Source organism: Poecilia reticulata, chromosome 19 (assembly GCF_904066995.2).
Source record: "Poecilia reticulata chromosome 19, P_reticulata-male-v2, whole genome shotgun sequence".
Lineage (NCBI taxonomy): Eukaryota > Metazoa > Chordata > Actinopteri > Cyprinodontiformes > Poeciliidae > Poecilia > Poecilia reticulata.
The window spans coordinates 12,017,109-12,032,717 of record NC_088848.1 but is presented as its reverse complement, the minus strand read 5'-3'; the positions used below and the strand labels follow the sequence as shown (position 1 = coordinate 12,032,717).

Sequence of the window (15,609 nt, the reverse complement as noted above, 5' to 3'; positions counted from 1 at the left end):
ATCGTAGCTCACTGTAAAAGATCAAGGCTGTATTCTTAGAAAAAATAAAGAAGAAAAAAAAAGGTATAAGTCATAGATCCATTCAAGGAGGTAAGAATTTAAATACCTTGTTTGGTTATGATAAAGTCTTTGCTCTGTACATATGAGGAAGAAGTTTCATGTATCTGCAATTTCACCCCTCTCTGCTCGGTAATAGTTCTCCCTATCAGGTCGGTTCAGAGCTTAGATCGTGAGTTGAAGTTTTTTCATCCCTTTGCTTCCAGGTCACAGTTCAGATTTTTTGACTGATCCAAGCGGTCTCTTTCTGATCCTTCATCTCGAGCGGCTGTAAACATTTTATCCTCGTTGTCTGGAGCCCCATCATACGGACTAATGATTTATTTACAAATTTAGGTGTCTTTTTACTATCCTCACATAATATGTACTACTGTATTATAACTAAATTAGTGTTAGTTTACTCTCACAGATCATCAGCTTAGACTGATGATCCTTAATTTCTGTCCTGGGGTCATTTTTGACCAGAAGATGCACAGACGAACATCCTCACAACAAGGATGCTGCTTCAGTCTTTTGTGACGAAGACAAAAATGAGGTTACAGCTGCAATTTTTAAAGAATGAGTTTGTACAAATGAATGGTACAAAGCATCTTCATCACAGAAACACACACAAAAAATCATGCTGTGCTCTACATAAACAGTCTTTATACAATCATCAAAACCACTAATAAGATGAGGAACCAAATGATCCTGACTGGAAAAAATGTAAAGCTGATGAGCTCCCAACGGTGGAAAACCCTGACGGTAAACACAAATGTGTAACTAGAGAGTAACAGCCTGCCCTGAAGCTGCAATCAGCAGTGACTAACCCTGTTGTTCTCCTTAAATGTTCACATGGAAGTTCACATCCAATTAAGCATTATACAATGCCACAAGCCTGAAATCCCATAGAAAACAGTCATGAACACTGTCATACTCAATTTTTTTTCTCCAATCCTTCCCCCCTCCCTTTTTTTTTTTTTCCCCTGACCCTGTTGCAGCATCTCTTGTTCCTAGTTATGGGGAAAAAAATAGTGACTGTGCAGTTGGGCGGAAAGATCTTATCTAAAAGCCGATGTTCCTCCTCAGAGAGTCAGACACACACATAGCTGGAGACAGCCACACACTGAAAGTGTTCGTCTTGTTTGCTTTTTGTCCAAGGAGACAATGGGGACAAAACGGGAGAGTTAACCTAAGCACGGTTTGGTGTTTTTCTTTTGCGTCTCAGAGAGGAAAATAAATAAATAAAAATCTGAGTGACGTTTTCTCATTCAGTTGGATCCGACACAGTTTATTATCTCTTGACATTTTTTTTTTCCCAAGCATGAAAATAACACAATTTCAAATAAATAACAATAAATAATAACACAAATCATGTTGCTTAATCCTGGTCATTTCAAACTTCTGAACTTTAAAGAAAATACACTTTTTATGTCTTTCACCAGCCTATTTCCCCATATGTATCAATAAAGCACACAATGGAAGAGACAATTGTTTTACAATAGGTTTCCGGACTCAAATTTTGTAATTCTCTTTATTGTAATGTGACAAGAGAAAAGAAAGAAAATATTCCAGAAAGAAAATGCAATCATCTGAAAATATGAGAGGCATAAAATGACTCAACAAGGGCTCATGTGCAAGTTCTGTTGTCGGATAAGACTTTAATTTAAGCTGTAAAAATTATGCTTTAGGGTGCTTTTTTGGTAAGCATTTTTTCAATGCACTGCAAAGTTACTTTTGCCAACTAAGACTACGACAAAAATATTTTGTCAGCTGCCTTTTTTCTTACAACAAACATGACTGATATTTTCATCAATTAATAAAAACAAGATTAAAATATTTTAGGGAAATAAAGCCCCATCAGATATAATTTCAGTATTTGTACAATAGAGGCATTTCTCTATGATTTCATATTTTTGTAAGTTAAAGTCGCAGGAAATTTAGATGATTAAAAAAAAAACAACAACAGATGACTAAAATTGGAATAGGTTTTAGGTAAAAGACTATTACTAAGTCAGAATTAACATTGACACACTGGAGTCAATTAATTATACAGCAGTGTCTTGGAGGAGTAACTTTTCTCCATCAGCCAGAACAATGAAGATCAGTCACGGGTGGGCCTTCAAGCATGGCAAATTACTGAAAAGATACAATCATGGCAACAAAGCAGTGACTAAGAAAGAAGCATTTTGAGGCCTGTAGCTATAGTCTCCACAGAAACCCTTTGAGGGGAGTCGAAGCTTTGAGCCGTCAAACAGCAGCCAAGAAGAGGATTGGGTGAAAAATACTTCAAGAGATGTATCTGAAAGTGCTGGCCAACTATATAAAATGTCTTACAGCTAAGATTGGCAGCAAAGGTACCTGACCCTATTAGGTCAGGTGTGCTTTCAATATCCACAATGTCTGGGTGGACATTCTCTCTTTACAAATTAAAAACCAACCAACATAACAACAAATAACTCCGTTTGTTTGGCAGTGAGCCAAATTATAAAACCAGCAGATCAAACAAACAATTGTTTCCCCCGTTGCTATAACTCATGAGTGAATCAATCTCCCCCACCCCAAGCTGGCCCAAAATGGCTGCTTAGCAACAATAGATGATGGATTGTTTTTTTTTTTTTTGGAAAAACAGACATCATGATGGCATCAGAAAGTTATACATAATTGGACATTTTAAAAGCCATAGTTCACAAATCACTTGCAAGAGATTTAAATAAAAACTGCAAGATGACGAAACAAAACAAAAAACAGGAGTTTTGTTTACATTTTGACAGTAAAACAGCAGTTCTTAAGAATGCACAAGTGCTAGGCATACTGGTATCATCGGAATGTGAACTGTGAGCTGTTGATGTGCCTCCGTGACTTACAGTGTGTGGTTTGTGTTTTTTTGGTTTATATTTGTGACGGCTCCCCCCTGGATTTTAGCAACCCGGCTCTGCTATTTATATATTTACAGTTGACCAGTAAACACAGTGTGCGACACTTTACGTGTCTCATGCTTTCAACTGGACCAAACGTCACATAAATTCACGTGGTATGACCGTGAACGTGGCTGCCTTTCTAATCTTGCTGATGTACAAGCCACAATTTTAAGTCTCTTTGTTGGGCTGAGGAGTTTTGTTCCAAAACACAAACCATCTATCACCTATCAAGTTAGGCTCAATGTTCTTAATTAATACCCAAATACAATAACTCGATGTTTTAGTTGAATTTGGTAACTTCCAGCTCGTATTATTTGGTTTTTCCTGAATGTTTTGGTTCGGCGTTGGTTCTGCTTTCTTTAGCAAACTAGAGCTGGACACGGATAAAGCGTAGATAGTGGAAACATAATTATTTTAGCAGCAAAAAAAACCTACAGTCCTGATAAAAAGAAAGCACACTCCAACTCGGTTCTAAGTTTTTACATATCAGGACACAATGAAATGTCAAAGTCCAAATCTATGTACAAGTGTACAAAAATACCCTTTTTGATTCCATCTCTGTCATTTATCAACAAATGAGCCAAAACTGTGAAGTTGGGGTGAAAAACTAGGTAAACCACACATTTCAATAGCTTTTAAAACCTCCTTTAGCAACAAAATAGATGTTTTCTGTGTGACTTTATTAGTGTCTCGCATAGTTGTGGATGAAAGTGCCACCTTCATCAACACTGGATTGCTCCAATTGATTTGAGTCTCAAATTTTAGCATTAAGAGGAGTTCACGGTTAACTTAGTGTGGCTGCAAAGAAAGCCCGAATCATAACCCCACCACCAACGGGCTCGGAAGTTGATGTGAGATGTTTGTAATGATATGTGGTATCTGGTTTCCCTCAAACATTTGCCACCGGTCAAATATCTTTACTTTGGTCTCATCCGTACAAATGACATTGTTCCGGATGTCTTGTAGTTTGTTCAGATGCAACTTTACAGACTTAGTCTGTGCTGCCATAGTGTTTTAGAAAGATGAGGTTCTTCTACTGCAGTCCTTCAAGCTGCACTGGTTCAGTCTTTTCTAGATCTTCTCCTATCCTTAACATTTTAAGTTGAACTTAACATTTTGAACAAGTTGTTGAATTTTTTTGAAAGTCAATATATTTTTCTATAATTGTAAAATGGTGGGCGTTGCTTCTACTTTCCCTATTAAGTTCTATAGAAGCAGCAAGTGTTTTTTATTGTTTATTAAATAATGTTTCCATCCATTTCCGGCCTGATAAATAATTTCAGAACCTTGGAAAAAACTAGATTTTGGTATTTTATAAACAGGACTTAAAAATTACCAAAAGGGTGCACTTTGTTTTTACCATGACTGCATTTCAACCAAGAGGTAAGATCCAAATACCAGAAATACTCCTGAAGAGTTTTGTCAAAAGAAACCAAACATATACAATTCTCTGTAAAAAATCACATTATTTATCAATGTGCTAATCTTAAAATTATATTTAAATGTCTTTTATATATACATTGATAGTTGATTTACATTATTTATTTATTGTTAACTAAATACTAGATTTCTACATTCATCAGGTGGACAAGAAACAGCTGTAAAGTTTCAATAAAACAACTTACTAACAAATACAGTTGTTCCCTGTTGCTATGGAAATCGATCCCTTCCAGCCCATACTGCTCTGATTGGCCAGCTCCAGTAGCATGATCCCTTGCAGTCAATCACTTCACAGATATAGTAATCTGTGATATTTGAATGGTGGATTTCAATTGGATAAAAAGTTAAAATGTGACCCTGAGTGTGGAAGCAGTCCTCAACATTTTTTTAATGGTTTTTCTTGAAAAAATAAGCAACAAATTAAACAATGACACTTGTTTAAAGTGACACGAGCTATAGTTACAAAACTTTGAATGTCTTATTCATTTCATACAGACTTATGTTCAGCTTTATTTTTCTGTGTACATATCAGGTACACAGATCCTAGTACAACAGGCAAGTTGTACTAGGACAACATCTTATTAGCTGACTGCTAGTGGTTTGCATGTCTGTTGGGTATGGATATGTCTTTGTGAAAATGTTTTGATCAGCTAAAGCAAATCATAGTGTAAAATCAATTAGACAATTTAATAAACTATTTATATTTAAAAATGTATCCAGTGGCTTTTCTCTTCACCAGGGTCACCTGCCATGTGTAGCTGGAGATAATTTCCTTAAAAAGACCTTAAGTCACAATGACAATGCCACAAAAGTAACTAACAGGGTTGCAAATCGTTATTGGTCAGCTTTTTTGACAAATGGTGATGGTAATTTTATCCCCTTGTCATTTCTAATATTTGTAGTGTTTCTCTTTTCATACTAGACTTTTAGAGTCCAAAAAGGAGCTGCTTTCTGATATAATAGGATTTCATTATCAGGTTGACAGTTATAGCTTATTTTCCAATGCATACAAACTTGATTATAATAGGCTAATATTAGTAGTCATCAGGAAGTTCCTCATTGGTATTTTGTTTTGATCTTGGGCCACAGTTTTGGCTCTAGGTCAATTTGTCCCTAGTTCATATCAACATATTGCCATTTTGTCCTGTCCTTCCATTTTGTCACCTTAAATCATTTTGTTTGCATTTAATTAACCATCTGTTTATTTCTCTTAATTTTTTGACTTATCAAGATAAATAATCAAAAATTAAATACAATTTTCTGAATACTTTGTATTGTTCATCCTATTTTCATTGACTGTGGTTCTAATCCCTGATGAAACTTCTAGCTCTCATATGAAAAATTACTGCATTACTCACATAAATACATTTTCTGATAGCAAAACAAGAGTAGATCATGAAAAATACATAATAATAATAAAAAATCAGTTCTAAAATAAATTCAAATTCCAAATAAAAATGTAATGGAGTCCCCAGCTTCTCACCACATCTGTCAGCTAGCTCAAACAGGGATCACAAACACAATAAACTGAGGTGTAGAATAATGTAAAATATTCTACACCTCCTGATAGTTGATATTATAACTCACAAATAAATATTTTTAGGATTATCAGCATATTTCAAACACAAAACTACTTTTAAGCATTGGGTACAAAATGGATGTACGTCCTGACAAAATGGTTACAGATGGGTATGAAGTCATAAAGGAATGGATTCACCCAGAGCCCAAAACAACTGTACAATAAAATAATAGACGACGTTAGAAGAAAATTCAATTTTTTTAGCTGCTTTCAGGCTTGAACTGGAAGTTCAGCTGCTTGGACAGATGAGTGCATGGACCAAAAAGTTTGTTTGGAATTGGAAAGCACATTGAGAGTCTTGGCTGTTAAACCAACGCTGAAACGCAAAAACAGTCAAACACAGGAAGTATCGTAAGCCAAGAACCATGATGGGGGGAAGTATTGATTGGAACAGGGTAGTGTATTGTTAAAGTAGGCAAAGCCCAAATGTGATAGCCACGTTTGGAAAAGGGTGCTTACAGTTTGTCAGCTTGTTACAGAGAACTGAAAGAGGGTCAGTCAGTGCAGATATTACAAATGTTTTTTATCCTGACAATCAAAATTGAATGAGATAGATATATTTTCCTCAGCTAATCAGCGCTTGCCAACAACTGGTGGTGTCGTCCTGGACATGCTACTGTGGAATATCATCTCTGCTGCCTGGCTTTGAGCTATTAGCATGTCATGACTAATAGGAATGTTATACATCAACTATATTCAGTCAGAAGCCTTTTCAGATTTATTGCAAGACTTGACTGCTACTGAAGACCTTTTCAGGACTACCATCCACAACAACTCTTTGAAGATGCTTTAATGTTTTGAGTTGTAACAACCTTTAATCTCCCTGTCAGGTAAGTATTTTTGATTTGATCTTGAATTAAAATGATATTAACAATAAAAAGATAACATGTGTATCGTGTGATGAAAATTACTCCAAATCAAGGGTGTAAAATAACCACAGCTTTTTGATTTGTGACCATGTCAATAAACAAGAACATACACCAGTTAGAAACTTGGCCATACTAACAGGGCAAGCACTTCTTGAGCTACTGTAGTCTGTACAAGGAGCAGGGAAGAGATTAGTATTACTTAGCAAAATGTCTGGGGCAGATAATCAAGAAAAAGCATCTATCAAAGTTAAAGGACTGCACTAATGTGATACTGTCTTCCATTATTAGCTCTGTGTCTTTTCCCACGAGGATTCAAACAACCTCATCAACCCTGGAGACACAGCTCCCCTGAAACCTTATAATCATCACCAATTTAGTGATTTATTTTTACTTTGTGATAAATGTTATCAGAAATATCCACAGAAACTGTTCCTTCCATAACTTTCTGTTTTTTCCCCCCATAAGATCTTCCTCTCGGAAAAAATATATATTACCGTTTGTGTTTTTTTTTAAATTCTTGATAGCTTGTTGTAAAAATTAAAAAAAGCTGTTTTATCATAAAATTATCACTAAACAGCATTAATGATTACTGTGGAACAAAACTCTTCAGGTAGAAGAACGGAATGTATTCAACCTTCCTGGAAAGTTGATGAACGAAGCACAACTTCACCGAACTGAGAACCAAGGATGACAGTACAACATAAAAAAAAAAATTAAAATAAAAAAAATAAATCACTGTAAAAACAAACATATCTATATATTTCTGAATATTTAACAACTTTGTCTCTGCCTTTAGGATGCAAAGTCCCCTGGGACTGACTCCCAATAAGCGCCACAAGGTTTATTGGATGATGATTGCTAAATTTAATTATGCAGGCAGGAATAAACCAGATGTTTTTTTTTTTTTTTTTTTTTTTACAGCAAGCCAATATTAAACCGAATGGTGTGCTGTACATTCACACTGAAACTTCAGGTCATACAGATCAGCTCCCTGATCTTTTGATCCACTAACCTTTATTAATGCAAAGTCTGCAAAGTCCTTTTCCCCCAGTCACCATCCATTTTCTCCAGAAAGTCTGCTTAATGTCCCCCCTGAGGTTTAGGAGACCGATGCGGTGTCTCTTTGTCCCTGCTCAGAGAGGTTTTTTTAGTGTACTTCGCTGAGGTGGTGGGAAACGATGACAATGATAGCTGGAGGGTTTGTCCCAGTATGCACGGTAAAGCTGGTTTCTTGTTTCATATCGATGTGGACTGCTTGATGCTGTGAAAGCTGACGCGTGAAGGTGAAGTTGGGATGGACATAGCCTGGGTCATCCTGGCCCGGATCGAGTGCTGCTCCTGCCACCGGTGGAACCGCTTCCGCACAGCTGAGCGGACCTGTAATCAACACCAGACCCAGGAGTAAACGACCAAACTGCACATCTTAGCAGTCACATTCGTGTAAAAACCCCAAAAACATATAAAGTTACCAGCCATGGGATTCCTCAAGGGTGTGTAATTGGACAGTTGCTGGTTTATTTAATATGCTTTTTTTTGGCAACACAATACCCGACTGTGAGAAAAAGTATTTGCCCGCTTACAGCTTTCTTTTTTATTGTCACACTTATTGGGTTCAGATAATAAAACAACTTTTATATCAAAGAAATTCTAAAAAGCCAATATGGCTCTATGTAAAAAAAAAAAGAAAAAAGAAGAGGCTCTTTCCTCTGGCCCAGCTAAGAGTTGGTGCTAAAATAGAACCTACTTGGAGTGGTGGAAACACAAAACACAGGTGCTCGTGATAAGGAAGCACCAGCACCAATACCAGCTTACTAATGAGATATTGGTTGGTGGGAAAATCTCATAAGTGTTCCCTGAACATTAACCGGGATATGAACTCCTGAGAGCATCTTTCAGTCTACTGAGTCTTGTTTCATATTTTTCTTGAGTGTTTTAATGTTCCAAGTAAGGACGAATCTTTTCAAAAGTGTTATTTTTGATTTCCTTGTTCCATTGTCCTGTGCCGTGCTTCACGTTTATGCCTGTTTCTCACCTTGTATTTTTTGTGAAGTACTAAATAGCCCAGGCCTAAAAAGTACACCGTAAATAAAATGTGGTTGATTCCGTCAGAACGTTGGATATTTTACAGCTCCCTCTGTGTACACTAATCTAAAATTTCAATTGGCTTTGGGCCTGAAATAAGATATTTTAACCCCGTGCATGTTTTGTTAAAAAAAAATGTTTTCGTTTTCTCTTGAATGTGACTGCAGGCATCCTTTGTTCATCTCTTCCACTTCTCCCCCCCCTGCTTTCCCTACAAGCGTCAGCCTGTAACAAAACACTAAATCAATATCCTCTGTAAGCTACACATGCTGGTTAAGCCCGTTGTTTGGGAGCTACATGTCAGTTCATGATGAGATATTCCTTCATCATCCAGCCAGCTACCACGCAGAGAGGCTCGGTAACTGAAGGGAAGGAGATATTACATCAACATTCTGCTTGAGGAATAACTTGTAATGATTAATCTGTGTCGCTCAGCTCCGAGGCCAGACCAAGCTGGATCCTTCGGACTGACGTTTGCCTTCATGGCTGGTTTGTGGCTCAACTGGATTTATTAAGGTGTCGTTAGCAGCGAGGGTACATTGATTGTAACTTGAGAAAGCGTCATTTGATTGAGATTAAAATCTATTAGTAACTATACTTAATCCATAATTTTTCTGTTGAACTTTAATATCTGAAAGGAGTTTGAACAATTTTTTAAAACATTTTATCAATTGATTTTTAAGTGGAAAAGGTAACAACACGCATTTATAAGTACAGGCTAAGGTATTTATGTCAGTGGAGTCTTTAAAGACACAGTAGGTAACTTTCAAAGAAATGTAATTTTTACATATTTGTTACAAATGTCACTGTATCTTGACATTAGAGTCTGAGACAGATAACCTTTTTAAAAAAACAAGCTCCTCTGGCTACTCTCTGTTGTCCTACCACCATTTGTAAAAAAATACACAGCTACGAATTTATTTCCAAGCCAAGTCTTAGCAGTCAGTCATGCTCGTGTATGCGGTACTCGCAGCCTTCCCCCATTCAGCACGTACCATCATTCGAGCTCGGTGAATGATGGTACGTGTGCTGCAGCTGTCCTGATGGCAGAGAAACAATCTGACGTCGCAGGAAAACTGCCAATTTCTTTGTCAGAATAATCAATTATTAAAATAATTCTTAGTTGGAGCCCAAGGTTGCTGTTCCTCATACTTCGGTACTATTGAGTGAATATTTAAACTGGCTTTGCCTTTCTTTCATCTAAAATAAAACTTCCAGTTTTTATTTTATATCAACAAAACTTTTGGTCCATAAAACTTTAGCTTGCTAGCTTGCTAGTTATTCCCTCTTTTCAGCTATTTCTAATCTGAGAGACAAATTTTGTGTGAAAACCCCAGTAGATCAGCAGTTTCTGAAGCATTAGACTAGTCTGTTTTGCTTCAACAATCAGGACTCATTCAAATTCACCATTTCTTTCTGTTCTGATGCTCGGTTTGAACTTCTGTTCAGATGCTTAAATGCCCTGAGGGGCTGCCATTTGTTTGCCTGGTTTACTATTTGTGTTAAACAGGATTACTAATAGTTTTTCAACCAATAAACCGACCCTAAAAAAAAAAAAAAAAAAAAAAAAAAATTACTCATAAGGACATTTGAAAAAATAATCGCACACGCCTGGTTGCCTTGTAAGACCTTCAGGTAAATCCTGAATCTAAGTCTTTTACTACTCTAAACATCTGCACACAACTGATTTGTTTACAGAGCTGCAAACAGTAAAAAAACCCCCCCAAAAAACCTAAATTGTTGCTAATCATTCAAACAACATTACCATAAAAAGCAGCGTATCTTCCTGCATGCACATCCCAGCTCTATTCTGAGTTGGTTTCACCCCTGATTTCCCCCTGGGACCAAATTAGGGCTGACGGTGTCATACAGTGTAGAAAGTGATGTCACTTATGTCGGGACATCACAAGGCTTAATTGTGCCCTAAATACATTTTCCTCAAGCTGCGAAAACATGCAGCAAACAGCCACCAAAAGCCGAGCGGAGGCACCGGAGGAGAGGGAATATCATTAAGCTCCTGCATCAGGGAAGAGGTTTAAAACGTTGATATGCTAAATCAATAAGCCAGTGTAAATCTGCTTACCTCACTGTTTAGGAAGCAGTAAAACACTGACACGAAGAAGCCCTGCAGAGAGGAGGGGTGGGGGGGGTGGGGGGGGGGATAAAGTGAGAACAAAACATCGTCATCAATGCCCTGATCCTGGTTAAATCGCTTATACAGCTGATTATGTCGCACATTTAATCATCTGTGTTTTTTTTTTCCCTCCCTACACTCATTACAATTACATTGAAATAAATCAGACAAATGATACATCCACCCACACAGAGATGCCATTACACTCTGTTTGTGTTTTTTTTTTTGTTGAATGCAGGATAAATCCTACCTGGAAGGAAACCAAAAACGAGTTGAAATATATGAAGACCATTTGAGAAATTTCATCCTTCCCTGGGTTGACAAAAAACAGCATGTAGGTGATTCCCAGGAGGGGAAGGAGTACCAGCGTTGCTTTCACAGCTTTCCTGCAGACGAGGAGAACGTAGATCAGACAGCCGTGACAGAGAGGCTCGGGCTCAGTGTTTCACTTCACGCTAAAAGGCCCTTCAGGGTCCGGGCACCACCAACGGAGGACGAAACATGAATAATTCAAGGCGCGCTCATCTCTTAAGCCTGTTTATTGCAGGTTCAGCAGCAGGTTTACAAGAAATCTACCTGTACTGGATCGTCTCGGACGTCGTAGAGGCTCGCAGTTTGGTCATCAAAATTCTCACTATGTTGAAGAGGAAGATGAAATTGATCTGTGGGGAAATCAAAGGCAGCTCTGTGAATTATCAAGTAGAAATTTAGCATTTTATTGTTGACCTCAAGTTGGGATTTTGTTTTTTTATTTTCTTAACGCAGTAAAAAGTGTTTGAAAACTATTTGCAAAATCTAAAAAGTTACATAAAAAAAAAAACTCAAAAAGATTTTCAATCTGTTAAGGACTCATACAACCTTGGACCAGTCCTGCTCTGTTCTGCTCTGACACTGGCTCTCCAAATTACTCAAAGGCATTATGCACTTGCTTTTTCTGAAAAAAACATTCCCTTCTATATGTATTTGTATAATTTACAGACAAATAGGAATAATTATTAATGAATGGAGTCGTTTCAGTGCCATGCAGATTGAGGGGAAAGCTACCACCTACTGAAAGCTGGCGGTAATTTTTAACATGGAAGGAAAGAGGGGAAAAGTGACATGTTTAGCTTCTGGATTCACAAGAAAACGGACAAACAAGACACAGCAATAGAAGTGCATCTGATATATTGTTGTTTAAATTGTCTAAGCTACATTTAAAAACGTGTATTTTCTGTGCATTGCATTGCATCTTAGGAAAATTGTATACTGGATCTTAATATCGTTCAAAGATCACATAGCTTTAAGAATTTTAAAGGCAGATCTTAAGACTATGAGACATTTAAAAAGATTCTTCATATACAAGCCTTGAAAAATTGAAATCCTTTAACTTCCTAGTGACCAGCAAAAGCCAAGACTATATGTGCAAATGGAAAGCATGCATTCCTGTCCTCGTCTCCATGGAGGAGTGCAAATCATATTGATTTCTATGTGCAAGAGCCCTGAACATGGAACACTGTTTATTCATGCGAAAAGTCTGCTTGGGCTGCTATGAGATTCTAACTGTATAACCTTGAGCAAAAACGCTGCCGTTTCACAGTTTCACAGTGTTAACACAAAATGTAAAAAAAAGAAGAAAAAGAAATTGATATGTCTTATTTCATAGAAAGAAATGCAACAACATAATGATGTTTGCAGTTCTAATATTCTTATATATAACGTACATTTATTGTTATTTTGTTTTTAATTGTAGGCACATGCAAAATCTTAAAACGAAAATGTGCTAATCTTGGTAGCAGTTCCTTTAATACAAAAAGATATTACATTTTTGGCTGTTCTTATGAAGTAGAAAGTAAAATAGAGTAAAATAATGATCTAATATTTGATTAACAAGTCATGCTCTTTCCTCTGGTAGCTAACTTCAGTCATGTTATTGTAGATTGGTAGCTGTAGTTTTAAAACTGTTACCTCAGTAAGATTGATGAGTGGCACTTATTTAGTTTCTACACCATGAAGTTAAAGAGTCAAATGTGTCCTTAGAAGTGAGTAAAATTGTAATGCATTCTTTCAACTGGCCGACCAGCTAATATAACCAGAATGGAACGACGGAATTTCTTTAGTTATTTTAGAAAAAGGAGGATCAATTACCTTGATGCCAGGTGGGATCTACTATACATTGTAGTGCCAAGAGCTTTACAGTAAATTCTTAAAAGAAATGCAACTAAGCTTGGTTAGTTCTGCTTTAAATTTCCGTCCACACAATTAAAACAGTCCCACATGATGGACCACTCACAACTTCAACACCAAAACAATAATAACATGTCATGATCTCTTCGCAACTTTTAGTCTAATAATAGTTTCGGGATGTCCAATAACTGGGAGCAAGGAGGAGCCCAACGTGACTCGGAAGATCTCACCAACATCCTGCAAGGTCCAGTCCTGCTCCACCCGACCATCCTGCTGTGGTTTTACCAGTTAAATTAATCAATTCTGCAGAACACCTGCAGTGAAGTGAATAATCGGACAATCCGGCGCTCTTCAGGGCTTTGCATGGTGTTGCCTAGAAATAACTGCATTGGTAGGTTGATGAGGTGCGTGTCACCTCACGTCGACAAGATCTGCATCACAATGAGGTGCTGAGCTCTTTAAGACTTTGGAGGATTTACTGGCAGCGGGAAGATATGGAATAATGCAAGCAGTACATAATAATGAAAGATAAAAAACTGTAGCTACTTTGAATCTGAAGTGCTACTCGAGATTATTTTTCCACTATGTGACGAATGACAAAATCAATAGCTCATGGAAGAGGTGGGGATGATGTAACACAGAGGCAAAAAATAGCCACAGGAATACTTTCCAGTGCCAGATGACCCGACCTTGGCTGGAACAGATACATACGCCGGTCTTTCCAGAACCACACACTCTGCTAACCTCGTGCATCGCTGCTGATGTTAACAATTTTAATAACATCCTGAATTAATTCATTGTAGCTGGACATCATTTTAGTGCTGATAATAAAAGCTGCTCAGAGTTCACAACCCCTCCTTGCAGGAGCGACCACAAATATTCTTGTGACCCCGGTGATGATCCGGAGGGATCAAGTGCTTGGCAAAGACACAAAAAGCCCACGAGAAAGCACTATTGTAAGCAAGACTGGAGATTTTCCAAGCATAGCAGCAGAAAGAGGGATTGAATGAGGCAGATGTTTGCCTGAGGAGAGACAGAAACAGTTCAGAGAAGTGCCTCTTAAAGAGATTAGTTTTTTTTTTTTCAGTTAAGGAGAGAAGATCTGGGAAGGTCACTCCACCAGTGGATCGCTGGCAGGGACATTGACTGAAACTCAGCAGGGACACATCCAAACAGTCACAGTCAGACGAGTTTTGGCACAGTGAGTAGTCTCTGTGGGAGGCCACGTGGACAGATGTTGAAACCCCTAAAGGAAGTGCTCACATCATTTTGAACTACTGTATTTTTTTTTTTTTAAGCCAGGCCTAAACCAAAAAATTATAATAACGTTCTGTTCTTAGCAAGGTTCTAAATCTTTTCTAATCTGATCTCATGTCTACAAAAAATTCCTTGATGTCATTATTCATCAAACGAAACCAAAAAGTAGAAGCCATGCGCTTCTGGTCCGATGTTGAACGTAATACCAAGCAGGAAAAACATCGGCTACAATCTTAGAGGAGCAGTTATTGCTGCCATCAATCTGGAAAGAATTATAAAGTATTTTTCAAGCAATTTGGAGTCATTTGACAGGACCAAAGATTATTTGCAGGTGGAAAACATTTAAGCTCCTAACCTTCCCAGGAAAGAATGTCCAGACAAAGTTACCCAAGGTCGAATGGCGCAATAATTAAAAAAAATGGCAAAATATCCCAGGGCTCCATTCTAAGACTCTCCAGACCACATTTAGCATGCCTAATGTTAATGTTCATGGAAAGACAATGATAAAAAGCACACAAGAATGACTTGTTTAAAGTTGTTTAAAGAGAAAGCCTTTTTTCTAAAAAGAAGATGCAAACACACCTTATGGTTCATCAAGTGAAAAAATGTAAACACTGTTGTCAAACCACTGATAAAAAAGAACAATCTGGACAAATCACTAGAATTACAGGCAGATCTCCAACCTCCCATTCATCAGAAAAATGATTGAAAAAGCAGTTTTTAAACAATTAAATAACTTCCTAACAATAATGAATTGCTTTGACTCCTTCCAGTCTGGTTTTCGTGCTCACCACAGCACAGCACAGCACACCCTGGTAAAAGTGTTCAATGACATCCATATAAATACAGACTGTGGGAGAACCACAGTGCTGGTTCTGTTGGACCTCAGTGCAGCTTTAGACACTGTTGATCACGACATTTTACTGAATCGACTGGAGACTTGGGTCGGACTCTCTGGTCCAGTGCTCAACTGGTTTGAATCCTACATAAAGAACTATAGATTTCTTTGTTTCAATCGGAAACTTCTCATCAGAGAGGTCAAAGGTCACATGTGAGGTACCCCAAGGTTCAATCCTAGTAATATTTACATGCTCCCACTAGCTCAGGTTATAACAGGAAATAGGA

At 37.5% G+C, this 15,609-nt stretch overlaps 1 protein-coding gene across 1 annotated transcript in view; it reads right to left on the bottom strand.

The window, feature by feature from the left end:
- Positions 1 to 1,298: 1,298 nt before the first annotated feature.
- LOC103481615 (corticotropin-releasing factor receptor 1-like) overlaps positions 1,299 to 15,609 on the bottom strand; it is an 89,811-nt gene continuing 75,500 nt past the window's right edge. The window contains exons 11-14 of the mRNA XM_008437205.2: positions 11,638 to 11,723; positions 11,312 to 11,447; positions 11,011 to 11,052; positions 1,299 to 8,222 (exon numbers count right to left, since the gene is read on the bottom strand). Of these exons, the coding sequence (XP_008435427.1) occupies positions 8,082 to 8,222; positions 11,011 to 11,052; positions 11,312 to 11,447; positions 11,638 to 11,723 (405 nt within the window). The 3' untranslated portion in view covers positions 1,299 to 8,081. The remainder of the gene's footprint in view (positions 8,223 to 11,010; positions 11,053 to 11,311; positions 11,448 to 11,637; positions 11,724 to 15,609) is intronic.